The 27,942-nt window shown below is 31.8% G+C and overlaps 2 protein-coding genes across 3 annotated transcripts; one reads left to right on the plus strand and one right to left on the minus strand.

Moving 5' to 3' along the window:
• Nucleotides 1-4,442: 4,442 nt before the first annotated feature.
• LOC106685011 (probable dimethyladenosine transferase) lies at nt 4,443-21,473 on the plus strand. 2 transcript variants are annotated; one of them, XM_014427463.3, is made up of 7 exons: nt 4,443-4,589; nt 6,240-6,426; nt 7,609-7,912; nt 8,002-8,223; nt 11,869-11,975; nt 12,238-12,298; nt 20,748-21,473. In XM_014427463.3, the coding sequence occupies exons 1-6, from the start codon at nt 4,532-4,534 to the stop codon at nt 12,278-12,280; spliced, it is 921 nt and encodes a 306-aa protein (XP_014282949.1). In that variant the 5' UTR covers nt 4,443-4,531; the 3' UTR covers nt 12,281-12,298; nt 20,748-21,473. The 2 variants fall into 2 exon arrangements, with proteins under 2 accessions (XP_014282949.1, XP_014282948.1); XM_014427462.3 differs by lacking the exon at nt 20,748-21,473 and adding an exon at nt 16,373-17,504.
• Nucleotides 21,474-22,215: 742 nt separating this feature from the next.
• shrb (charged multivesicular body protein shrub) lies at nt 22,216-27,044 on the minus strand. The gene is made up of 5 exons (XM_014427464.3): nt 26,740-27,044; nt 24,385-24,562; nt 23,955-24,069; nt 22,699-22,831; nt 22,216-22,388 (listed from the first exon to the last, which is right to left on the minus strand). The coding sequence occupies exons 1-5, from the start codon at nt 26,918-26,920 to the stop codon at nt 22,339-22,341; spliced, it is 657 nt and encodes a 218-aa protein (XP_014282950.1). The 5' UTR covers nt 26,921-27,044; the 3' UTR covers nt 22,216-22,338.
• Nucleotides 27,045-27,942: the final 898 nt, after the last annotated feature.

Consider the following 27,942-nt stretch of genomic DNA (forward strand, 5'->3'; position numbering starts at 1 on the left):
GAGGGGTAGAGCAGAGCTCAAGAGATCCCAGCGCAACCCTCTCGCCGCATCACTGGTAATGAGCCAGTGGAGGCTGAGCAAGGTACTATTAAATAAGTTATTTCAACTAATTTGTGTTATATTCTGACCGCACCCCCCAGCCGTCTTCTCCTCATATATATTATCCACGGTCAACTATCTTCTCATAATTATTTTTATCTAGTCAAGGTCTACGCATCCTCACATTGCTCTTTACCGTACCATTGTTGGTACACATACATGGTGGTAGAAAAAATGCTTAACACTAGATTTGGGAAGCTTTATAAAAAAAATAAATAAAAAAATAGGATGACTACAATGAAGTTAACAAAAATAAATAAATAATAGAAATACAAATTAAAAATACAACATTGGAGATTAAATTCTATATTACAATCGCAGGTTCATTTTTAATTGATGAAATTATAGAAATAGTACCACCTTTAGTAATTGAGCTCTTAAAATATGGATTTCAGTTTGTTATTTTACTTTCTTTAGAAGTAGTATTGTTTATTATCATCTAAAACTCCTTTAGTAATTGCATTGTTTCTTCAAAGTTGAATTCATGGTTCGTGAAATTGGATTAGAATCTTGAATTCGAAATAGCTGGATGTAGAGTCGTTGCTAAAAATTGTAGGGGTGAGGGATAATTCTATAGTTGCCAATTTTCAGCGTATTTCCCAACTTACTGGAAGTCTAGGGATTATTTCCTGAAATTTTTTCCTTTTCCTAAAAATTTTGCATAAACTGACCAATCAAAATATCGTTATAAGCTACCTCTATGAACTAGTTATGCCTTAAATTGTGAAAACACCCTCCCTTTGCCCCCTAACCCATATCTACTAGCCACTAATAAATTCAGAAAACAAAAATATTGGATAAAAGTTTCAAAAAGAATATATATATCTGATATATCAGTGTGGTATGGCCGTCTGGGCTAGAATCCTGGAATACAAGCTCCCATCCATTGGTGATCCCTTTTGAATTTCATTGGGAAAGCTAAAAAGTGTGAAATGAAGAAATAAAAGTATACCACCCAATTGGTTTTTCTTGAGGATTGTAAATCAATACAAGGTCCACTTGCTGGATTTTTTCCTGCCTCCTACTTTTACCAGTACCAGAACCAGTAGTTTAAATAAAAATTGGAATATTTTCCAGAATAAAATAACCAGAATTTCTACAAGAAAGTAATTTAATCGGCCATAATGTTTTATGGATTTTCTTCACAGGGTGCCGGACTAGGACCTAGAATATCACTACCAGGGTTTTTGCAGTCCCACCCGGAATTAGTTTTTTAAAAAGGCCCTGATAAGAGACTGTCCTAATAAAATCAAAGTATTTAATTGCGTAGTTAAATTTAAATCATTTAATTTTAAATGTATAGAGAGGAAGGGGATTGACGATCTTTTATATTAGGCTCATTTCCTTGTGCAGATTTTCAGCCGTGTTAGAACTATCAGCAAGGAAGTTACGAAATCTAACTATGGGGAAGGGGCAAATCTAAAAAGTTTTAACGACTTACTGCAGGCTAGGCAGTTGGTCTGGAGCTTTTCCTTTTTTTTTTTTACAACTTTTAGTCAAAAAAACGTCTATAAGTTATTTTGAGTATAATAACCACTTTATTTAATATTTTGTAACAAAAATTGTATTGTAAATTAGGTTCTAAAATTTCCCAACTTTTCGGATTTTCAAATCATTGAAGTGATGACATACTTCTTATTTTTCCATGACAACATTCCTGACTATCACAATAGCGCGCTAATCCTGGTTGTACAACAGTATATGTTTTGCGAAGTTTATTCGTGGGTGTGATAGGTACTGCGATGCTGTAAATTCCTGAGAAAATTTCTGGATCAGCCACTGAAATGAGGTGAGATTGTGCCACGCGGGATGAGAATAGGCCAAAATGGAATTCAGCAAATAAGTGTTCTTCGGTGGCTTTTTGTTAAAGGTTCCTATTTTTCCTATTGAGTTCTTATCCACCGTTTTCCTATTGAGGCACAACGGTATAGATGTACAAATCTGTTGAATGTGAGGGTGGTGGACACAAATAAAGTGTTTTTACTGTTTTATTAGTTACGGTTAAATAACATAAAATGTTCTTACTGTAGTGAGAATAAACAACACACACACACATAACGCTAAAACAATGGCTAGCTGGTAACTTCCTCGACTGTTACCAAACCGTTACAAATGGTTCGATATATTCACAGTTTGCCACAGAGCAACATGTATAGAATAAAAAATACAATTTTTACGTCTCACTTCAACACGCCCTCTTAAATATTCATTTTTTATCAAATTTAGTTTTACATACTTTTTCTTACACAAACAGGATTAGCAGAATTTTTATTTTACAATATTTCACATACATTAATAAAATAATTTTTAAATTACAATATTAGTTTCGTGCACAGAAAAAACATTTGAGGATTTTTATCAATTCAAAGTTTAATTGTATTCGTTGAAATACTGAATCCCTTTTTCTTTCTTTGTTTTTTCTTTTTCTTCTTCTTAGTACTAGTATATTTCTTACTTTCTCCTAAATTATCTGCTTCACAATCAACTTTCTTACTTTTTCCTTCTAAATTATCTGTATTTTCCTTTTATCTAGAATTATCTATTCATCTTAATGAACTTTCAAGTCTGCTAGAATACCGTATCTGTAGATTTTCTTCCGTTTCAAATCTCAAATTGTTTCGGTCTCCTGTATCAGCTTGTTCTTCCAGTTCTCTTTCATCTTTAGATAAATTTTCAGTATCCTCTTCTATAGCCTTTTCATTTTTTACTTTTATTTCCACCAATGCTTCACCATTTTCATCTTCAGATTCTTAATCACAATTAACCTCATTTTTAAATGTTCTTTTTGTATCTTCATGTTCTTCAACGCAAGCTAATGGTTCAGACGCAGATGTTTTATTGTCTTCTTTCATTTCTTTTTTTGTTTTTGGTACATTTGTAGCCAGTACATTAGTTACGGTTAAATAACATAAAATGTTCTTACTGTAGTGAGAATAAACAACACACACACATAACGCTAAAACAATAGCTAGCAGGTAACTTCCTCGACTGTTACCAAACCGTTGCAAATGGTTCGATATATTCACAGTTTGCCACAGAGCAACATGTATACAATAAAATATGAATGTTTACATCTCACTTCAACAAAATCAACAAATATCATTTCACTCCTCTAATATCTCATATATGGCTCTCATAATCATTTTTCAGAATTCACTGTTTCATCAAGTTTTGAAAAGTGTTGGTTCTTTTGATGTGAAGAATGAAAGTAAGTTCACTTTATGTGGTGAGAATGTACCCCTGTCAGTATGTCCTGTCAGTTGCATACCGACAATTTGATGTGAGAGGCGGATTTATTTTTGACATCTCGTATAAAAAACGTTAATTTTCAGATTAAAAATAATAAGGTTTTTGTTCGATTAAAAAATTTATAATTTTTTTGTTGCAGTTGTGTTATCATTCAATTAAAAACTTTTAAAAGAAAGTGTTAATTTTTGGGAAGTACATTTTTTTTTTATTAAAAGAAGATGTCAAAATTAACTATGAGTATTCTTTCTTTATAGTAAATAGTGTAAGAATTGCCACAACTGAACCGATGGTAACTCAGACCCACAGTGTCGAGCGAGATTGTACCAAAAATAAAACGTTTTCCCACCATTTTCAAGCACTTAAATTTTTTGTGAACCGAAATAGAAAGCTGGAACGTGTTCTTATCTTTCAGCCCTAAATTCATTCAACTATGTCAGAGAATGAAGAATTGGTATAGAAAAAAAAACTCAAAACTGGTGCAATGTCACCTTATTTTACACTACTTCCTTTTCAATGTTTCTAAACTCGTAAACAATCTCCTAAGTCCACAAAACCTCTTTTGCCAACGAATCAATAATATTTTAGTACAACTAAGATATTTTTAAATATTTTTGTTATAGGCTTACGAAAAATCTTCGCAGGATGATTTTTGTTTCTTCAACTCATCCATGATTACTGTAAAAAAAGTACACTTTACATATATTTTATAAGTATCATACAGTACGTGCTTTTTATTCCATACAGGGCTATAATTCTGTTTTTCAAAAATTTATTTAAAAAAAAAAACGACAAAAAGATCCTTGGAAAGATGATAAACTCATCGAAAAGTATTTAAGAATGGAAGAAGAATGGATGAAACTATGTTCTAGAAAGTTGTTTTTTTCATAATTTTACAGTTTTTCTTAAATAGCCTTGTTAGAATCATAGAATAAATTATTTATATTGTAACAAAATGATTGCTTGATGAATAACTATTGTTACTAAAGCATAGGTATTTTCAATCGGGCTCTACTCTATCTTAAGTTCTCTTTAAGCTTTCCTGAACGGCATTGGTAATGGATCTTGCATAGCTTTGAACGACTCGTTATTGATTACACGTAAGAAAGTGGGAGTCTTCAGCGTGGTTGAGTTTTAAATGTGTGACAACCTTATTTTAACTGTGTACTGTATTATTCACTAAACGATGGGGAAAGTTAAGGTTGATAAAAAAAGTAGAATTCATAAATCTGTTGAGAAACATGGTGAGTTCATTACAATTAAGTGTACATTTTAAGTAATCTTATGGTGAACTGATTATATTTTTGAAATCATGTTTCCCTCTGTTTTGGTGAACATAATTTTTTATGATTTAATTAAAATAAGTGTTCAGTTTATGTTATTTTATAATTTTGGTTTGTTTTTTGGTTGCTCTATTGTTTAGCTAAAAGCTTATTTGGAACATTATTTATGTATTAGACTATTTATTGGATATTAGAACTTTATTATAGGAAAACATTAGATGTTGGATTATGATATTGCATCCCTTCCAGAAAAGTCATTTCCATGAACAAGGTTTTGGTTTTTCAGTATTCCTATAGTGCTCCTTTATTATCTTCAAGGAAGGAATAACATCAGTTTAACTGTAGTTATAATTGCTTAAGGACATTGGGAATAATGAATTTTTTTGTGTAATTATTTTTTTCTCCTAAAAAAAATTAGGTTTTTTAAAGAGTCACTTTCTACCCTGGGGTATAATATGTTATAGTGCCAATATTCTTGGTTTACACTCAGAGCTGTTCAATGTACGTTGAACTTACACTGGATTTAATTCAGTTAATTATGAAGAAACTGATAACATGTTTCGTACATTTATAACATACGATGAGGAGAAGATGGTCGGGGGGGAGGGCGGTCAGCAAATAAACAAAAACTTATATGGTACAAATAAATAAGGTTTTGTTTATTTGCTGACCGCACCCTGACCATCTTCTCATATTAATCTACGGTCAACTAATATCACCTCATTTATAACTTACATTGAGGTGATTATAAATAGTTTATTTATGATATATTGAGAGTTTAGGATGATTTGACATTTGTATAATAGAAATAGGGTTCCATAAAAATTTCATGGTTTGGTAGAACCTCATTGTTTAAAATGATAGCTGATGCAGACAAAAGTTTATTTTGATAAATTTAAAGTCAAGAGAAATGTTCTATTAAATGAGCATTTTGAAGCCTTGCTTGAAAGTTTCCCGCAATTTACTTGTCATTCTTGGCAACTAATGAGAGGAATATTATTAAAAGATGTAGTAGAATAAAGTTGATAGGTTGCTGATGTTTTTTTATGTTGTGATATTTCTCTCATAATATAGACGCTCTTGAGAATGGCGGTTGTTGTATGCTAGTTGCTCTATCTGAATATTGGTTGGTAAGCAGACTTGCTTACTGATTTAAGTAAATATATGATTTTCAACAAGTTTGTTATCAACGTAGTAATCTAATAATCTTTGCTAATTTTTTGTGTGAGTCTCTGTAAAGAGTAACTGATTTGCCATGACTGTGAGAATTGTTTCATATAAATATCAATTAGCAAAATTAAATCCCTCATTTGATTCTGTTTGGTTTTTTTTCTTCCTAGTTTTATAACTCATAGTAGACAAGAAGTTTTTAGAGTTCTTCAACTAATACTTTGTGTTTCTTTTGTATACTTATATCATAAACCAATAGTCTATTCTCATTTTATAGTTTATGTACTGTTCTTGTTAAATCTCAGATGAATATTATATTTTACAAATAACAAATTAATGTAAAATTGGTTGCAGTACTATGATGTTTATCTATTTATCTTGCTGTTAAAAATTACTAATGGTATTATTTTTTGATGAAATGGATATGAAATTATATTTTAGGAATCATGTTCAATAAAAATTTTGGGCAACATATTCTCAAAAATCCTGCTATTATAACTGGCATGGTAGAAAAAGCATCCATTTATCCTACGGATATTGTCTTGGAAATTGGTCCTGGTACGGGAAATCTAACGGCTAAATTATTAGAAAAAGGAAAACGAGTTCTAGCCTATGAAATAGATGTCAGGTTTGTTGTTTTATTTCAAAAGTATTTAATTTATTGGTTCAAGCACTGGAACATTATTTTAACAGCTATAATTTAATAATTAGTATGTTTATTAATATTTAAAAAAGTTTTCTTAATTGTTCTATCCAATCCTTTTAGAGTTTTTAAAATTATTTTAACATTTCTGGCAGACTCTTACTTATTTTAAATATCTCGTGTGGTCATTACATAACTTTTTTATTACAACTAACAATAAGAAATGGTTAGCTATTTGAAATAAACAAAATTAAAGGTACTTTAGAGTGTTTTCCTCTTAATAATATTTGAAATTAAAGTACTTTTACATAGTTTTAATGAGGATAAAACTGTGCTGAATTAAATTCCACTTAATTTTACTTTAATATGTTCAATCTAATAAAAATCATTGTACCTGTTTTTTATAAAATAGTAAAAAAATGTCAAATCTATTATATGAAGCAACAACTTTTAGTTCGTTGATTTTAGCAAAAACGTTGCTATAACATCCCGGGTGTATACCGATCTTAAATACTTAATGTCAATTTCATACAACTTTTCTTACTAAAGTCAGTTTCATAGAGGCTGTTTACATATATACAGACACACACAGACCATTTTGCTAGACTTGGTTATTTGGACTTAAACATATATTTCTGTTAAAAATTTTGTTCATAATCTCAATACTTCTCTTTATATATTTCATAAACAGGTGAAATGAAAAATGAATAAGTGAAAGTAACAGTGTTAGTAATAATTTTGAGTGATTATTTAACAAAATAATTATTGTTATACAGTGTACTGAAGTAAATATATTAAGTTTCTTAGGGCTTATGATTATATAATAATCATTAAATTTTATTAAGTTAAAAATTGTAATGACTTTAATTTCTCGTCCATTCATAGTGATAACACAATGAACATATTGGTTTACTTTTAAATTCATGCTTTTATTTATAACATCTTCAACTTGGGTATTGATTTATTTTATTCTTTATTTTTTTAAAATTTATGTATAGTATACAGTTTATTTGTGCATTTAATTTTTTTGGTAGCTAATTATTGTAAGAAGTCGAAACATGGAATTCAAATTCTAAATAAATAATGTTAATTAATATAATTTGTTATAGTTTTACTAATTATTTTTTAAGTTTTCCCTCATTTTCTATTTTTCACTCTGTGTTCCAGGCTAGTTGGAGAATTAGAAAAAAGGTTTCTAAGCACACCATACCATTCTAAACTGCAAATAAAAGTTGGTGATGTGTTAAAATCTGAATTACCATTTTTTAACATATGTGTTGCCAATATCCCCTATCAGATATCATCACCACTAATTTTTAAACTTTTATTGCACAGACCTTTTTTTCGATGTGCAGTTCTCATGGTTCAAAAGGAGTTTGCCTACAGGCTTATTGCTAAACCAGGCGACAAATTATATTGTAGATTATCTATTAATACTCAACTTTTGGCAAAAGTTGATATACTTATGAAAGTATGTTAACGCCCTTTATTATTTTTATAATCAATATATAATATAGATACATTACTTTATATGTTTTTACAAGTTTTATTTAATTTCAGGTTGGAAAAAATAACTTCAAGCCCCCTCCCAAGGTTGATTCTAATGTCGTTAGATTAGAACCTAAAAACCCACCACCTGACATAAATTTCAAAGAGTGGGATGGTTTTACACGAATCACATTTATAAGAAAAAATAAACAACTAAGTGCGGTTTTTAAACAAACCGCTGTTGTTGCTGTGCTGGAAAAGAATTATAAGTCTTATGCTTCACTAAATAATATTGTAAGTAGCTTTATGATATTAAGTAAAATGATCTACTCAGTTTCATCATTATAAGAATATTTATTTTGTAAAATAAAATTCTATTAATAGCTTTCTTAAGACATTCCATATTTAATTTTTATTCTTATTCTCAATTTTAGTTATAAAATTATTTAAAACTACTTAAATTAAATAATTATTAAAAAAGATTTTTGTGTAAAGTATGATTATAGATAAGCATTTGATTTATACATTTTCTGAGCCAACTTTCATTTTGCTTAAAAAAAAAATAATAATTTGAAAAATAAAAATAACAAAATATGCATAAATAATTAAAAAAAGAAATATTACTTTATTTATAATTTTAAAATTTTATGATATGCAGATATTAAGAACTTGACTCAGTAAAATTTGAATGAAAATGCTAGAAAATTTTATATAAGTGTAGGCTCCCCTCTTTGCAGTATTAGTGAAGAATATAATAATAGTAGAGATTCTTACATATAATATAATTTGAGCCAAATCAGATGAGGTGTAGATATAGCAATATCTTCTTTTACTGGCATAACAGGCGCATGAAGCTACCCTTTGCCTACTCAACGGCCGCCAACCATCTTTCTCTATCTTCTGTAAGAGTAACTGGGATCCTCAGTTGTCGCATATCCTGCCTCACAGCATCCCTCCATCAGCCTACCATGTTACTGCACACCATCCAGAACATAACTGTACAATTTATGAGCCACTCTTTCCTTGCTCATCCTCATTACATGGCCAAGTCATTTAAGCCTCGGTATCCTTATGTACGAGGAGATGCTTCATTCTTTATAGAGCCCAAAAAGTTCACCATTTTTCCTTCTTTGCCAATTACCATTCTCGCGTACCGGCCCTAAGATTCTCCTCAGAATCTCTCTTTCAAACCTGTCTATCAGGTTAATGCTTTTATTGCTCAGGGTCCAAATTTCTCCACCGTATGTGACGACTGGCCTTATCAACGTTTTGTACAGGGTGAACTTGGTGGTACGGCTAACAAGTTTCCTTTTGATTAGCCTTACAATGGAGAAATAGGCTCTATTTCCAGTAGCAAATTTCTTTAACTTCTTCTTCTTCATTCTGGTTCTCATTCATAATAAAGCCAAGGTAAGAAAAACTTCTTACCACTTCGAAATTATAGGAGCCCATTACAAGGCGATTCTGCCTGAGGTCCAGAGGCTTCTTACCTAACAGCATAATCTTGGGTTTTTCTCCATTAATATGCAGGCCTATCCTTTTTGCTTTGACATCCATCGCTTCGAAAGGAGTCCTAATGCTCTGCAGGAATCTACCAATGATGACAATGTCATCTGCATAGGCCAGAACTTGGGTCATCTTTGTGAATAATGTTCCTTCCTGATTTATTCCTGCTCTATTTATGATTGCTTGTAGAGTGATATTAAACAGGAGAGGAGCTATTGGGTCACCCTGTCTTAGGGCACATTACACTTCAAAAGGCTCTGATAACCCACAGGATTTTACTTGGCAGGTTGTGCTCACCATTGTGCATTTTACTAATCAAGTGAGTTTACTAGGAAGCCCCAGTTCATGCATAGCCACTATGAGCTCACTCCTTACGATTGTATCATAGGCAGCCCGAAAATCAATGAACAGCATCCAAGTTGTTTGCTGATATTCCTTCATCTTCTCAGAGATTTGCCTTAGGGCGAAGATTAGATCAATAGTAGACCTATTGGACCGGAACCCACCTTGATAATCACCCAGTTTCTGTCCAACATACGGAAGGAGCCTATTGTACAGGGATATGGAAAAAATTGTATATGCATTGTTAAGCAAACTAATCCCTCGATAGTTGCTGTATATCATTGAATCTCCTTTCTTCTAGTATATAGGCACTGCTACAGCCTCATTCCACTCCTTGGGTATGGTCTCCTCCTCCCATATCTGAGCTATCAGGTCCTGTAGTTCCCTGGCGACTACGTGATGCCCTGCTTTAAACAATCCTGCTGGGGGTCCATCATTACTAGGTGATTTATTATTTTTGAGTTTAGATAAGATGTCTTCGATGTCCTCTACATCGGGTGAAATGGCTTCCAAGTCTTCATCATTAATACCCACTGATGTTTATTTCCTTTTTCTAATTCCAATGAAATTTCAAGGCTCCCAGCAATTTTAATTGTAGTATGAATGGCATTTATTATATATTTCTTCTCTTGATCTAGCTGGGAAATTTGTTCCTGTTCATTTTATCTTTTGGAAAAATTCTGCTAGAAGACTGTTGGTCAAATAATAATTCATCAGTTTCGAAGGTGATAACAGCATCCCTGTAGCCAACTAGTTTCAAAATTAATTTTTCTTCCTCAACTTCATCTCTTTTTTCATTGTCATTCATTTTGTTTGTTTTATACAGAGCACCTTAGTCTGCTCGGCTTCTCTTCTGGACTTCTCTCGACAGAAAAAAATCTTTTTGTATCTTAATTTCAAACAGGAAGCCTTGGTCCATTAAGTAGGTCACATTAGGGGGTATCTAATTGAAACAAATTTGACCATACTTTGGATTCTGAAGGGTGTTTAGGGGAATTATCCGGCAGTACTGATCTTTTAGGTATCCCTTTCTTATCCTGAAATTTTGTTACGGATAGTATGAAAACCGCTCACAATAAATAACTTTTAAACCAAGCTTTTGGGTGGTTGTAATGGTTATATCGAAAATCTCATATCTGTTTCTTTATAAGATGGATTCTTAGCTTTCCCAATTATATGATCATCTGTCCCTGCACACTTCGTCTGGCGATAGATTTAAAATGAAAATCAATGAATTTAATTCCTTATTAAACAACATTGCAGCAGTCAAGTCTCCACTCTAAGGTTCACCTTAGATTTCTATCAATTATATGTATTGTGTGTAAAATTTTCTAAAAAGCCAACCATTTGACCATTAAATGTGTTCCTGAAATCCGAATTCATTCAGTATTCTCCTGTTTAAACTATTTATACTGATACTGTCAGATGATTATGACGTTTTCATAGTTTTCTCGCAGCTGAGGGTATAATGGATTCTACAGAAGATATGGAAGTAATAATGCCATTGTTTTTTCTTTCGATTAAGTTATGCCTAGTTAGTTCACTCTTACCAAACTCATCAGCTAATGTTTTTACAGTTATTTTGGAGGGGAGGATAGTGAGTGAGGTCAATGAAGGTTATACTGCATTCAAATTACTGTGTATCACATTTCTTACCCGAACCTATAAATATTGTATATATATTTATTATACCCCATTCCATAGAAAATTATTACAGAGTTGTGTTTACTTGAGAAGTACTGTAGAAAGTTGGGGTGGAATATAATAATATAATGGAAGGGATGAAACCTCAGGAGGATAGTTGTGCCTTACCAAGTATTACCCAAATTTCAAAAATGATGGGTATTAAGAGGGGTGTCAATCAAGTCTTGAACACCTTGCATACATGTATTTGACAAATCAATTTCTTATAATTATTTTAATCCTCTACAAAACTTTTGATTAATAAAATAATATTTGCTAATTATTGTAATGCTTATCTTTTACATTTGAATTTTTGTTTTTAATATTTTACTATTATCTATTTGAATATTAAAATTTCATGGGTTATTTGATATTTGATTGATATTAAAAATATTTCTCACTTTTTAGGTTTTGCCACCAAACTTTGATATGACAGAAAAAATAAACAATGTATTGACGGAAGTCAATGCAAATAATTTACGTGCTAGAACAATGGACGTAGATGACTTCTTAAGGTAAAACCCTCTCACTGTTAATGTTCATAAAATTTATGATCAGACTGATTTATGATATCTTTCTTTGCTAATCAGTGTAGGTTTCGTTATAGTATCCCTTACTTTTAACTAGTTTTTAGAGTCTTCTGGCAGAGAACCTCACCCAAACATAGCTATTACTATCAATATTAATACACAATAATAATATCTCTTTATTTGATGTATATTGTAATAAAATTAATTTTTACAACCATGCATCATTATTTTAATTTCATTTTTTTAGGGTGCTGGAATCTTTCAACCGACAGGGAATTCACTTTTCATGAAAATCATTTGTTAGACAGGTGAGATTTTAATATATTATATTAATGTTGCTATTCATTGTTTTGTTTTTATTTTTTTTAAATTTACCATGCTATTTGCCAGTCATCACATACATCACAGTAATCCGAATTTCTGTACTCTGAACACTCTAGTAATCCAAACTGGTTTAAAAAGAAACAAAACAAAAAAAAACCCTGCAGCAATCAGTTCGCATTTTCGAGATTACTCTGTATTACATTTCAAAAATATGTCCTTTTATTATTTTCTGATTTAATAAAATAATTTTAGTGGTTTTTATATTTCTTATTCAATTTAATTAATTTGATTTTGATGTTTTGAGTCCTCTGGTAACTAATGACACCAAGATCCACATGAGCATTGTTCATTGAATACAGTATGCTATTACATCCCCTAACTCCAGATTAATTTCTCTTTTTTATTATAGGCTAAAACAACTGTTGGTTTTACAATATTTTCTTCAGTTTTGTAGTTCTGTTCTCCTGTATCAGCAAACTCTAGGTTATGCATTGTTTACAGCATGTTGACATCTTTTTTATTTTTCCACTGTACTGTATTGCAGAAGTATTTTTACATTGTAGTATAGTTGCTTCACCTCGTTTTTTTTCCCTTTCAGTCAATATCGCTTTCACTTTGATTAGTATCGCTACTATCAGAAGAAATTGGAATAAAATGCCTGTATTTTCTAGGTCTAATTACTTCTTCACTGCTGTCATCAATATCACCATTCTTTTTTTTTCCTGTGTTATGTTGCCCTGGAACTGTTTGCAATCACCTCTTTTCATTGACTGCATACCCAATATGCATGGGTATAATATGCGCTTTGGTGAGAAATGCGTAAGTGAAATGCATATATGAACTCTGGTGAAAGTTGGCAGGAAAAATGTGCTCAGTTAAACTTATTCACTATTTTAATATTGTGTTCAATGTTTACTACAAATTTTCCTCTAAGTACCTAGATTTTTCTAAAATGTGCATCAAAGTAAAGGTGTAGTCTATATATATGACTTTTTTTTTTAGAAAACCACTCTCGTCTTCTGAACCAAAATGTCCCCTTTCTATCTTGTACTTGACAATTTCTTATGAGGAGAGGTATCAAATATGTATCTGTAATTTGTACAGAACTTTTTGTTATTTTTCCTGTTGATAGGACTTGGATGTCCTAATGTTTTTTTCTATGACTGTTTTGTTACCAGTTACAATTTTTCTTATTAATATACTGTGATGTATAGTTGCTTTTTCTCTTAGGTATTTTTTTGTAGGGTATATCCTTATTAATCATAATGAATATGTAGATTAGCAGTATATTTAATTGTTATTTGTCCCTTTTAGTTAATGTTTTACTATGATTGAGGAGAAATTGCAATTCTCTGGGATTTGTAAATTACTTAGCTTTACAATATTAAGTATCCTGTATTATTTTGAATTATATCCTAACATCTTTGGATTACAAAATAAGATAATATTCAATTCCAATCCTTGTTAGGGTTATCTACATTAGTTACCCCAAAAGCTACAGATTATTTTGTTTTTTGTAGATCTGTTTGAAATTCTTAATTATATACAGGTCGTCTGAGGATGCTGGTTCAACCTTTCCCACTAATCTCTACAATTTTAGCTATTTTTATTTGATTTTTCCTGGGTCATAAGTGGTATGTAGTCAATCTTTTAAAGGTATTGTTGATTCTCTAGCACTTTTAAATATGGAATAAGTTATTTTTTTTTTTTTAAATTCATTTTGGGTACTTTTTTGATCTGACACGTTCTGAAGGTGTAAATCTCAAAAATCATTAAAAATTTCCTTCTCTCCTGACGAGTAGAAAATTTTAATGAATGGGTCTGGGAAATTGAAAAACCTTAAGGAAGGTTAGTTTAAAAAAAATTAACGATACCTTTGTAAGGAAGATGCACTAAATGCCACTATTATGACCCAGCTAAATTATAAAAATTATAGAGGTTAATGGTGGTAAACAGACATACTGGGATACTCTGTGTGTGTTTTTTTTACATTACTTCATGGAGGGAAATGGCTGAGTGCCGCCTCGCTTTCTTCGCATGGTTTTCACGTTTCCATGCTAGTAATGTCTTCTAGCCCTCTTCCTCTCTCAACCACTTGAGGACAACTGTGGTGAATCTCTTCACTGTGTTCCAATACTGGTCTGAGAGTAGCATATAGCTCACCACGTTTTCTGGTGTGATGCGCCCTCCACACACTCTCTCCAATTCACTTCTTTCTGCCGCAAAGCGAATGCAAGTGAAAAACACGTGCTCCACGGTTTCCTCGACAGTCTGACATCCAGGGCATTCTGCAGTGTTGTCCAGTTTGAAGCGGTACTGGTAGGCTCTAAAGCATTCATGTCCGGTCAACATTTGGGTTATGTAAAAATCCACCTCACCATGCTGGCGACCATACCATGTGCCAACATCGGGTATTAACCTGTGAGTCCACTTCCCGGAATCTGCAGCCTCCCAACGATGCTGCCACTGGTCGATGGTTATTTTTTGCTCTTCTTCTCTGGAAAAGTGCAAGCGTCGTCCATAGTACCTGCTTCTTTCTTCAACAAGGAGTTTCACAGGTGGCATTCGGAAAATCACACACACCGCTTCGTAGGAAACAGTTCGAAAAGCACTAACTGTCCTTAAACAAACTCTGCGGTAAACTGAAACCATCTGTCTCCTGAATGATTTGGTAACCATCCCTTCTTTCCAAATCGGGGCTGCATATAACATAATCAAGGGGACAACAGTAGCAAGAAGCCTTCGGCTACTTTCTTTGGGACCTCCAACGTTTGGCATAAGGCGTGACAAAAAGGATGCTACTTTAGCAGATTTGGCGCTGATATACTCTGCGTGAACATTAAAGCGGAGACGTGCATCGATCATGATTCCTAGGTATTTTAAGCAAGACTGGGAACAAATTTCATACCTACCCTCCGTAACAGTGATGGACTCAGTTTGCTTCCTGCTTGTTACTAGGAGAATCTCAGTCTTGTGATCTGCAAGTTGTAGGCCTACCGAAGACAGCCAACCTTGGACCATAGCAACAGCCTGGTTAGTGATGAGGGTAACTTCTTCCAAGTACTTCGCTGCCACTACAACTGCAATGTCATCTGCGAATCCCACAACTGTGGCTCCATCCGGCATTGTCAAGTTCAAGATTGCTTCATACATGATGATCCATAGAAGAGGCCCTTATACTGAGTCCTGTGGGACCCCATCAGTCACCTTGTATCTCCTTTGGCCAATGTCTGAAAAATAAAACAGAACTTTGAAATAGTCTGTGAGAACTCTCATTAGATAGGGTGGTACCGCCATAGTCCGTAGGGCATCTATTATTATCATACAGGTCCATCTTGCAGTGTTAAAGGCATTCTTAACGTCTAGAGTGATGATTGCTGCATAGCACTTAGCATCTCTCCTCCACCATACTCCTGCAATTGCTGTGCAGGCCATCTCGACTACCAATCCAACAGCATCTATCGTGGATCGATCTTTACGAAATCCGTATTGAGCCCGCAAGAGGTCATAAATTCTCTCCGTGAACTCTTATAGCCTGAGGGAAAGGATTTTCTCGAATGCCTTACCCATAGTATCCAATAAGCAAATTGGACGATAGGTTAGCGGGTCTTCCCTTACTCTTTGGAATAAGTACAGGGCACTGTCTCTTCCTAGGTTCGGAATTGAGCCTTCACAAATGCACGAATTGAAGAGATCGATAAAAAGATCCGGCCATTTTCTGAGAGCCACCTTCAGAGCTACATTAGGAATTCCGTCCAATCCTGGTGCCTTGCCATGTTGTGTTTCCTCTATCTCTTCCTGTGTAATTTGTAGAAATCTATTATATATATATTGTCTATACATTTAATACTATTCGCCTGTTCAGGGAATAGTGTTCTGACAATACTGTCTACAACATTTGATCTCGTGGGGAGCTGCATCGTGCCTTTACACAGTTTCTGTTGCTACAAGTGCTATTTTGTAAGGTCTACCCCCCCCCTCTCTCTGTTTGTGTGTGTGTGTGCATTTATATAGGCTGTTTTATGTTAAATGCTATAATGATTTGATCTATGTTAAAGGTAAGAAGTTATGGTATACTCACACTCTCAACATTTTTTGATGAGAAAAATGTCAAATATATTAAGAACACTGGATTTTATTAAGTCAGAGGAGTGATGATGGAATGTCTGCACATAATGAAAGTAGTCAAGATATTGAAGATCAACTTTATCTGGAAGAACCTTTACTTGGATTTAGCTACAACAATTTTTTAAATGGTTGCAGATATGAGAATAAATGGTTTCTATTGTAAAGAAACCACAGAAAAGTTTTAAATTTTGAATGGGCTAAAATATAGTTGAATAAAATTTGTCTGGCAGGGGAGATAGTTGTACCTAATAATAAAATTTACATTCATGTTTTTGCCTTACTGCTAGGATCGTTCTTTTCACTAAGTTTAATTCCTCCCTTCCCCCCTCTCCGTCCAACTTCAGGATATATATTCTAGCATACACACTGTTTTCAGCTTGGAAATTTGAGTTTAGATATGCTTCTTAAAAAAAAGGTCTGAAAGAGATAAAAAAGAATGGTCATTCTTCTTCAAGTTCTTGTTACTTTATAAAAGTACATAATTTGAAAAGTAATTAAATCTAAGTAAATTAATATTAGAAAAATAAAGGTTTTATCATTTTAAAAAATTAATGTTTTGTAATTAACAAAATTATTTTTTTTGTTTTTAAACACTGAAAAAGTGAACAGTAGAAATTGTAACTCATCAAAGCAGTTGATAAGCATTTGGAGGCACAGTCCATCTGACTGGTTTCTTTTAAGACCTATGCATGTCAGTCCAACCAGATGCTTACAGTGTTCATCCAATACTTTATGGTAAGCGTTTATAGGTACAGGGATCTCCCCTGCTGTAATCTCTTCATCTTAGTCATAGTGAAACATACTTTTTACTTTTATTCTTAATGTATTTCAATAGTAGTTGTTCATCAAGCTTAAGTTTGTGAAACATGTGTTTTACTTATTTTTTTGAAGTACTTGATTGTTGTTGTAAAATCATGTATTTTAATTGTGATTATTGATAAAACTTGAGTTTATTTCAAATGGTCAAGCAACATAAATGTACATAGTGTAAATATATATTTCTAATTATAAGGTGTTAATTAGATTGTTTTTATTAAAGTAAATATATTTTGTTAAATATCATGTATGCAGTTTTTAATTTACCCATACTTAAATATTATTAAAATTAATATGAAAGGGAGATAAATCTATATTTAATATAAAAATAAAATGATTTTATTCATCAAAAAGAACAAGTAATATTTGAAATATATAAGAAGGATGTATGTAGCACTGGTTTGTAATAATACAAACATCCAAAACTTATTTGAAACAACATACAGTACAATCTTGATTGTTTCAGTGTATAAGAGAAGAACATTTTTAGTCTCAGTGACAACCATTGTTACTTTCTGTCCTGTTTTTGTGAAATTCGTATCCATTCTTTACAGGTTTCTTCCTATGATTGATTTGATAACTAGAAAACTGGCAAACACATGTTCAGTACAAACTTTGTGTTACAATGATTCGAATTTGGTGTTACTTTGTTCTGGGACAGTCAAATATTTTATTTAATATATCGGTACAATAGATACTTCCAATCCTATAATTGTAATACCAGTATAGATTCTTGTTTAATACAATAGTCTTCTAATAATATTGGGAGTTCATGTACTATTTGTACTAGAGTCATCCATTTGCCAATTGAAGTGGAAAGATATGTTTTTATAATTTATAAAATATTAAATATTTTGTGGTACTCAGGTTAAAATTACAATTTTATTGTGGTAGTTAAAGTTATGGCTCTACTGATTGTTTACATCGACATGGTAGCTTGATTATGTAATAGGTAAAGGAATAGGAATTGTGAAGGAAGAACTATTCTTAATTTTGGCATGAAAGGAAAGAATGGACAGAGATTAAGGAATAAAGATGGGGAGATAATTTCAAAAGGAGGTTACACAAATGAGAAAGAATTTGCTGAAGGAGATGGTTCTATGAGAGAGCATATATAAATCAGTTGGTGGGATCTATTATTTAATGAATGGATGGATGAACATAGACCAAGGAGATCAAGGATAGGTAGGATTTTTTAGTTTTAAAGCTTTGGTAAAGAAAAAAACCAAGGAGGTAGTGCTGTCAGAAAGTTGAATTAAGTCACTTCAACTTGGCACACCAACCGAGGAATGAGAGGGCCTGGGAAGCCCGAAAATAAATCTCATGAATCTCTGCAGTTTCATCTCTAGCCCAGCAGATAGTGCTTCGTGGACCAAACAACCATAGTCAAAATGGGGAAAAACAAGAGAGAATACTAGGAGCTGATGGGTTTTCTGAGGAATGGCTTAAGTATAGTTTTAAATTTACATGTTATCTGGGAAATATGATTATTTAAGGAGAGGTGCTGATCAACAATGACTCTGAGGTTTTTTACTATGTAATAAAGTGAATGGGTTAATAATTGAGGTAAAGTAAGGGAGGTAACAAAGGAGGCACTGCACTTGAATGATGCTTAGTTTTTCCAGCATTCAGCCTCAGATCATTGTTTAATGTCCGTATGTTGATACTATCACCATCTTGTATCTTTTGAATGGCCTCGAGCATCTCTAAAGGATGGAAGGATAAGTAAATTTAGAGATCATCAGAGTATAACTAAAATGCGAGTGGTGAATAGAATCAGGAAGATCGTTGATGTAGATGGAGAAAAGAGTTGGTGAAAGTGAAGAAACATCCAATAATAGCCAAAGAGGAGAGCAAGTTATATTTGGAAAGATGTAACAAGAAGGAAAGGAATCATTTCAGGACACTATTTGATATGGAAAAGTTATGGAGTTAGGAGCGCAGGATCTTATGGGAGGAGGATGTTTAACTGTGACAAAAGCTATTGAGAAATTCAAGAGGACTAGAATTGAAACTTTTGCAGAGTCGCCTTATACTGGGCCTCTATAATTTAGAAGTGGTAAGAAGTTTTTCTTACCTTGGCTCTATTATCAATGAGAACCAGGATGAAGAAGAAAAAGTTAAAAGCAGAATTCTTCCTTGAAATAGAGCCTCCATTGTAAGGCTAATCAAAAGCAAACTTGTAAGCTGTATGACCAAGTTCACCCTGTACAAAACGCTGATAAGGCCAGTCATTGCATACGGTAGAGAAACTTGGACCCTGAGCAATAAAAGCATTAACCAGCTAGACAGGTTTGAAAGAGTAATTCTGAAGAGAATCTTAGGGCCCATATGCGAGAAAGGTAATTGGCGAAAAAAGAAAAATGATGAGCTATTTGGGCTCTATAAGGAATGTAGCATCTCCAAGTACATAAGGATACAGAGGCTAAAATGGCTTGACCATGTAATGAGGTTGAGCGAGGAAATAGTGCCTCATAAACTGTACAGTTACATTCCAAATGGTAGGCCGATCGAGGGATGCTGTGAGGCGGAATCTGCGACAACTGAGGATAGAGAAAAATGGTTGGCGGGTGTTGAGCAGTTCAAGGGCAGCTTCATGTGCCTGTTGTGCCAATAAAAGAAGAATTGAAATTTGCTCTTTGTATATGGAAGATTATAGGTCATAATAAAGCACATTCAGTGGAATGGTGGACTAATCTTGCGAGATTTGGACAAATTAAATGAAATAGACAAGCTGGAAGTCAGACTAGCCACCAGACCAATTTCTATGTTGCTACATATTAGCTTGAAAATGTTAATATACATGTATACTCTATTTTGGTCTCTTGAGTTAACATTACTAAACACGAATTATGTTGTCAACCAATTGAAAGCCCATGGAAACCGTCAGACCAATTTTTATTGCAGCGAATTGGCTTGAAAATGTAAAGAAAAAAATTGGTAAGATATATTTACTTGATTTTGGTCTCATTTTTTTTTGTGTTCCCCTTCCCGACATAAATTAGTAGTTCTGCCAATCATAACCCAATGGAAACTTGGGGAACTGGCCGCCAGACCAGTTTTTATGTCATAGAAAACTAATATAATTGCTTAGATGTATACCTAGTGTTGGTATAATGTTTTAGTGTTTCTCTTTCCTAAGCATTATATGACAGGGCAATCGAAAATTTATGGAAACTGGCTACAGATCAGTTTTTGTCGTGGCAAATTGGCTTGAAAATATTTTCATTTCTTGCTGTTTTTCTGGTCATTTTAGTTCAATTTCCATTTGAAATTTTGTCATTTAATTTATAAAAAACCTTAATGACATTGATACTGTTAATTAATTGATGTAAAATTAAGAAAATAAAGAATTTGAAATAAGAAGGCTAATTAGTTCCTTAAACAGAAAATTACATTAATTGCCTTCAAATAATAAACCACTAAATCAATTCCCATTTCCCTTAAGACAAACTATTATATAGTTCTGATGCTACTGTTGGTTTACAGGTTAAGTAAGTTTCGATCAGTAGAGTTACCAACCTACACTACATGCCCTTCTGCTAGGGGAGTTGCAACCTTAGTGCCCACAGAATTGCACCATCACTAGGGCAGGTACCTTGAAAAGTATTTAATGTGAAGATGTTTTAAATAGTATAAGTGAATGAGTTGTCCATCGAATCGTCCCTTTAGCCTGAAGGACTACAGTATTAAACCCAGTTGATTGGTGTCACTTCAATTTGTTTAATCCAATCTTACAATTTAAATTAACTATATTATTAGCTATTAAGAATTTGATTCCGAAATTAGATAGCAGACGCTCTCTGTTTCTAAATATAAATTCTCCTTTTTTTCATAGTTTTAAATGTTTTACATTGGCTATGATTAAGTGAATCAAAGTTATTTTGTCATTTAGAAAATATTATTTTAAGATGTGATTTGGGCAAAACTATAAGGTACATTATAATAATGTTCTAAAGGTTATTTGAAATTAACATTAAAAGATAAATAAATAACCTAATTGAGTCTAATTGAGATAAGTCTGAGCTCTGATTAATATGATTTCTTTGGCTGAAGGAATAATGTAATGCTGAAACTAAGAAAACTTACAGCTGTGGGGAGAGGAAATATAACGGTGCTGTTAGTTTAAACATGGTTTAACTTGAAGTTTATCATACAGAATGAATTTGTTTCTGTTTCTTTTTATAAATGAACTATTGCAACAAATTTAAGATCAAATTCACAGCAACTTTAGTGAGCAAAATATGTCCATAATAAATATAATAATAAGTTATACAGAGTTTGCTTTCTTCCCTATTTGTACAGTGTGACTCAAGTATTTATTGTTATTGGCCTTCAAGTGGGAATATAGAATTACGGCTTTCAGCCCTGATCTCCAATATAGTGAATTTCATATGGCGTAGGCATTAAAGAAAGACATCTTAGATTTGATTAACTAAGATCTTTATAAAGTAATAACTGTCATGGATATTAGACATAGTGGTTAAAGTTGATTTCTAAAAGACTAATATCAATAAACTTATTCCTAGTCTAGTATTTCTAGAATAGCATGACTCTTCCTGGTAACTGTTTTGATAAGCCAAAATATATTAAAGGAAGAACTAAGTATGGTTAGACAATTAACGGCTGTTTAAGTGAACCCTTGTCCAAATGTCACCTATAATATAGATAAAAAAAACTATAAGATTTATTACTTAAATTTTGATGATACTAACTAGTTATCACAACCAAAACAAGTCAAGGAGAGACAATTGTTATTAAAAAATAAATAAAATATTATTTAAAATAATATTATAATTATTAAGTATATTACAAGCTAGATCAAATGAATCATAGAACATAACAATAACAAGGCAGAATGATTGTTCTTAAAATTGGTGTTACTATTTTTTAGTATAAAACAATACTAGATAGATCACATAAAACATAATAAATGAATATTTCTGGGATCGCAAAATACAACTTATTTAACGAGTTTATTTAAAAATGTTACAAAGCCAAAATAAAAAAAAAAAAGATAAGTAGTTACACATAATAAATTTCAACAATATGATTTAATATATTAATACTGATGTTTCACTCATGTTGCCCACTGCTGTAATTGTCTTAATTCTTCATCATCTTCCGATGCTAAATAAAAAAAGTCAAATCATAATTATGGCCATAAATATAGCATATACGATTAAATGAATAAAATTATGTTTATAACAGCAAATTCCTATGATCTGAAATAAATGAATGAAAAATATCCCTTAAAATTATCCCTAGGATAATTATTCTCTAACACATCCTTATAATGAAATATAGAATATGATAAAAAATATAGAAACAAAGAATTTTTACTAGGATATCTTGAACAATAATTAAAAGTTAAATCATGATTGAAATCATTTTGGAAAAAAGTTATTAATGTTTCATGTTGTTAATAAAGCATAATTACCAATTGGCTTTGGTTTTGTAGGAAGCTGAGTAGCAGGAACATCAGGTAATTGATCGGCAGTTGGACCTGTCCCAAGAAGTTCTCTGTCTAGCTCTTCTTGTTCTAATTCTTCTAGCTCCTTTTCAAGTTCCTCCTATAAAAAAAAATATAAATATATAAAACCAATAATAATGATATGAAGATGAAACATCTTAAAAATTATACAAATGATAAGCACTTATAAAGTAACATGTTAATAAAAAAACTTAACCCTGTTGGTCAGTAAATCAGTAATCTTATGAAGTCTCAGATAACAGTGGTTTGTTACCCGTTAAATGTATGTATGGTGGTATGGTAAGAATAGTTTCCTCTCCTCCCTTAAACTAATGTGTCAAAACAAATTGAAATGAATTATTTGTTAATTGGTTGTATTTTTTAAATGTCCACCATATAATTTATATAAAAAAGTTTTATATAATAATATATATTACAATAGGTATAACAATACTATTTTTATTTTGTTCCCTTTCGTTCTTTTTGATTCATGACTTTTGGTAGTATTTCTTCAGAGCCGCTGCCAAAAATAATTATTAGGGCTTCTTTGACAATCTGTCTCAGTTATATTATATATGACACACATTAGTAAAAGTATACTAAAAAAACTTTCTGAAATTAAAGAAAAATTGAAAATGCTAAGACTAATCATATAAAACCTAGCACAACATGAATAATTACACTGAAATACAGACAAAGGATGACACATAGATATATAATGAAGCATGAAAGATGGAGAGTTTGAAAATTGTAGACAGTCAATACTGTCAATAAACAGGACCACTTCAAGTTTATAAACAGAAGTTGTACTCTATCTGGCAGCTAGATAAGGTTTCATACTCTCCACAATACTACTATATGGTTCCTAGGGGGTACTGCCACAGCAAAATACTGTGGTGAAGTGCTAATGAGGGAGAGAATTCATTACTTCTCTATCCACAGAGCTCCGGCCCGAGAGTAATGCTCCAGCAGTACGTGCTAGGCCCACCTTCCTTTATACTGCACCAGCACAACACCATAATCCAGGGGTTAATATATTGAAACTTATCATCCTTTTAAGGGACACTCCAAATAAAGGACTAAGTCCCAAATAAGGGTATTAGGTAACAAATCAATATCCAGAGAAAAATTAGATATATAAATTAGGTATATTAAAAATTGTTCCATAATCATATCCATGACCATAAAAAAAAAAAACAAGAAGGAAAATAAAATTGTCTTACCTCATCAATGTCATTTCCAAAAGCAACAGGGTTAGAAATAGCTTCCGATATTTCTTTAGCGACATCTTGTTGCTCAGCGATTTCATCCATCATATCATGAACTTGGTCCACATCCCTACAAACAAAATAAAAAATATATTTTAAGAAAATCAATAATCAAAAAAGTAAAAAATTGTAGTAGAAATCAATCTGTAAACACGAATAATCAGTAATAAGCAAAGATATAATACATCAGTTAACACATTTAGAAACTGAAATAAATAAAATTAAAATTATTCCAAAATAAATAGTTACTGCAAAAAATAAATTATCAACATTGAAACAGCATAATGAACATATCAATAAGCTACAACATATTAAAAATAGCTACCATATACCAGCATTGTCAAAGATATGAAAGATGCATACTAAAAAAGGATTTTATACATACATGTGTTTATGGGCAGTTTTTAATGCATCAGCAGCAAATTTCATTGTCTGAAGTACGGCTGTATTAGTATTAGCACCTTCTAAAGCTTCTCTTTGCATTTCGATTGTAGCCAAGGTACCATCAATTTGTTGTAACTGTTTCTCATACCTCTTCTTTCTTTTAAGTGCTTGAATTGCAACTGGAATGAACATGAGAAATATGTTTTCAATTCTGGATATACCAAACATTATTAAAATCACTAAAACGCATTGTAATCATCATAATTAGGCTAAGATAACAATGAAATAGTAATTCAAATAAAATTTTTTTATAAATCTTTAAAAACTAAAACAGTCAAATATCAAGAATTTTCAGTGAAATAATATGAAGGAAGGATAAGTAAATAACTTTGTGAGATGACCGCAAAAACTTAATAAGCAGTATCTGTATAAGTGAAATACATGGAATGATTCGTACAAAACTTATGATCTCACCATTTTTGCCTCAAATAGACTCTTAAAATGGATTTTATTCACTTCTATAAATTAATTCAAGTTTAGTGGAGATTTCCTTAATAGTATATATAAAGGTCGCCAATAACATCATAAAAGCCCATTAATACTGGGCCCCCCCCCCCCACGAATTACTACTTTTGGACCAAGGGGAAAAACTTTATTAAAAAACAACAAAGTTGTGCTGCCCAATAACATTCGGTTGCTAGCCACACAGCATACTTATTTTAATCTAATCAAAACTTTTGTAGAATAGAAGTTGTCCATAATATTCTTAGAGCTATAGAAGGTAGGATAAATAATGAAAAAAAAAAATCTATATAATCTTTTCTTCTATGAGGTATGCGAGAAATGCTAGGCTCAATGTAACTAGCAGCACGATTTCAAATTATTTTAAAATAACTGGATTTAAGCTTGAAAACACATGTGAATGATGTGAAAATAGAATCTGAAAATGATGTTCTCAGACTACAGCAACAAAATTGGGGAAAAGGGTAAGGAGATAACAATGAAAACCTCCTAAGATACAAAAAGTGGGTTCACCAAGATGTTAAATCTTTGATAATTTATAATATAGAGAATAAAATTAATGAAGTCCAAAAGTAAAGTATAGCAAAAAAAATAAATTATAACTATATTTGTCCGAATATTGGTCGAGGCTTTTTCTGATATTTTCTACAGCAAAACAAGGAGTATAGTTTAATACATTCAAAAACATAATTTGAGTTTGACCGAAACTCACAAATTTTAAGTAATTTTCATTACAACTTTGAGATGAAAAAGAAAATACAGTTGATATTATCACAAAAACCCTTCAAACATTTTGGGAAGAAAACATGAAAAAAAAAAATTGTTTGAAATGAGATCAGAGATGTTTTAATACATTAAAGAAAAATGGTATCTTTTAACTAAAAGTTGGGAAAAAAATGAAGATTATGAAAAATCAGATCAGAATAATAGCTAACGTACACAGTATTTAGAAGTACGAATACAAAACTAATTAGGTAAGTTTAAGAAGAAATAAAGTCTGAATTTTAAATTCAAAGTTTCTTCACAATATTTTTATGATACTAAGATCAATATTTATCTAAACCGTACCTAATTTATGCACATTTGTTTCTTTTCCAGATATATACATATTTTTTTATTGATTTCTTAATGGTAGCTTAAATTTTACACCCCCATGTGTTTTTCCTGAAAACTATTTTCAAAATGGGGGATGGCTTATATTTTAGCATATTAGAAAGGTCTACTGTTTTATACTGATATGTATATAAAAAAAAAAAAAAAAAAAGCTATAGTTTGACAATATTTTATAGCTTGAGTTACAATGATTGAAATCTAATGACATGTCAGTATAAATAACAAAATGCTTTAAAGTTGCAACATGCAAACATGTTCATCAGAGTTACAATATCGTAAGCCTGCTACGATCCCATAATTGAAATGTTTAAAGCACTGACATTCAAAATATTACTGAGTAATATGAATATATACATAATTATAAAACCATTCGAGTGAAACTTCTTTGAACATAATAGCCATATTTCTTCATACATACCAATAACTCAAAATTCCGATACATCTATAACTCAAAATTACAAAGCTTTAAAATATAAATAAATAAGGTTATAGTAAATGAACTACTAGTTGATAGTATTATTATCTTAGTTCTAAAGTTGACAAAAATGACAGTAGGAATAACATGAAAGTAATTTAAATAAAAATTCAATACACTGGTCTGTTTTACTCAATAGATACATTTTAGTTTATTTGCTCAAGATCATACTTTTGGTTATAAAAAGTCCTATTATGATTTGCTTAAAATTAATTCCTATTAACCTATGAGCAAAACAAAACATACCTCTTCTATTATTTGTACCATTTTTCTTCACGAGGATTAATTCCGATTCGATTTTCTTTTCCAAAAAATCTTGCTTTTTAATTAACATATCTTCAGTTTCGCGAAGCTTTTGTATAGCTTCCGAAGCTGTGGGTGCTTTTTCTTCTTTTTTGCCTAGGAAAACTTTACTAAGGAAACTCATTTTTAATGTCTATGGACTGCACTTTCAATATTAGTTTAACTAAATACTCAATGATAACAAAACCATGGATAAGAAGTAAAATGACTAATCCACGATACCACCAATGAAACTATGACAGTAGCATCTGTCAAGTCTTTACTGAACGAATCTTTTAGAGGTATAAAAGGTCATATGAAGATAGCATTATGGAACCACAGTACTCTCGTGACGTAACAGACGAAAGATTTAAAAATATTCTATTCTATTTTTAGTACCTTAAATATTCTTCATGTTAAAGTTAAATATGGTATACATAATAATATATGGTATAAGACCTCTCATGGCTGACGGTACCCGTACCATGTATCATTGAAACAAGCTGGAATCTGGCTAGTCCCATGGCACAAATGAATCTCAACCGCCAGAGGCCGAATAACTGACATGGCATACATGTATGCTATCTCCAATAAGTTATTTGTAGAGTAAACATATTATAATTTGTGGCCAGAGATTTTGAATTAACAATTACATTTTCAGTGTTATCTGACCAACATAGTCTATAAAATACACTATAGGGATGTAATGTCATCTGTCTCATCATCTTCATATACAAATGAATAACATTGCCGAGTTTGATAATCATATTAGGACAAATTAAAAAAATAAAAGTATAGTAGTTTACAGTCTTGTGTGTACCCTTGTACTAACTTCAATAACTGATTTGTAATGAAAACTCCACAAATTTGGAGTCACTAGAGCTTAGCGATGTCACACGGTCTGAAATTAATGTAAACCGATTGGCTTCCCTAACAGGTAAAATAAACTTTACAGTTTTCTTTAAACTGTTGAGGAAAAAGTAGATATGACGATAGGACAAAGTATGGCGATAGGAAACCTCGAAAATTCATCAAGAATGGCCAGCAAGTATTCAGCAATCGGTATGAAGATGGAAGAGACCCTGTAATCTATATTTATTCGTACAAATGTACTATAGTAGTAGAAGGTGTCCTCCATACCTGCAGAACCGAGGCTTTAGTTCGACG

This window comes from Halyomorpha halys, unplaced genomic scaffold, assembly GCF_000696795.3.
Source record: "Halyomorpha halys isolate HHAL.00 unplaced genomic scaffold, Hhal_1.1 Scaffold647.1, whole genome shotgun sequence".
NCBI classification, from domain to species: Eukaryota; Metazoa; Arthropoda; class Insecta; order Hemiptera; family Pentatomidae; genus Halyomorpha; species Halyomorpha halys.

Excerpts from the sequence above, each read along its gene's own strand:
- shrb (XM_014427464.3), bottom strand. The coding sequence starts at position 26,920 with ATGAGTTTCCTTAGTAAAGTTTTCCTAGGCAAAAAAGAAGAAAAAGCA. Across the intron at positions 24,563-26,739 it reads TGGTACAAATAATAGAAGAG|TTGCAATTCAAGCACTTAAA; the intron begins GTATGTTTTGTT and ends TGTTCATTCCAG. Across the intron at positions 22,389-22,698 it reads TACAAAACCAAAGCCAATTG|CATCGGAAGATGATGAAGAA; the intron begins GTAATTATGCTT and ends TTTTTTATTTAG.
- LOC106685011 (XM_014427463.3), top strand. The coding sequence starts at position 4,532 with ATGGGGAAAGTTAAGGTTGATAAAAAAAGTAGAATTCATAAATCTGTT. Across the intron at positions 6,427-7,608 it reads GCCTATGAAATAGATGTCAG|GCTAGTTGGAGAATTAGAAA; the intron begins GTTTGTTGTTTT and ends TCTGTGTTCCAG. Across the intron at positions 7,913-8,001 it reads AAGTTGATATACTTATGAAA|GTTGGAAAAAATAACTTCAA; the intron begins GTATGTTAACGC and ends ATTTAATTTCAG.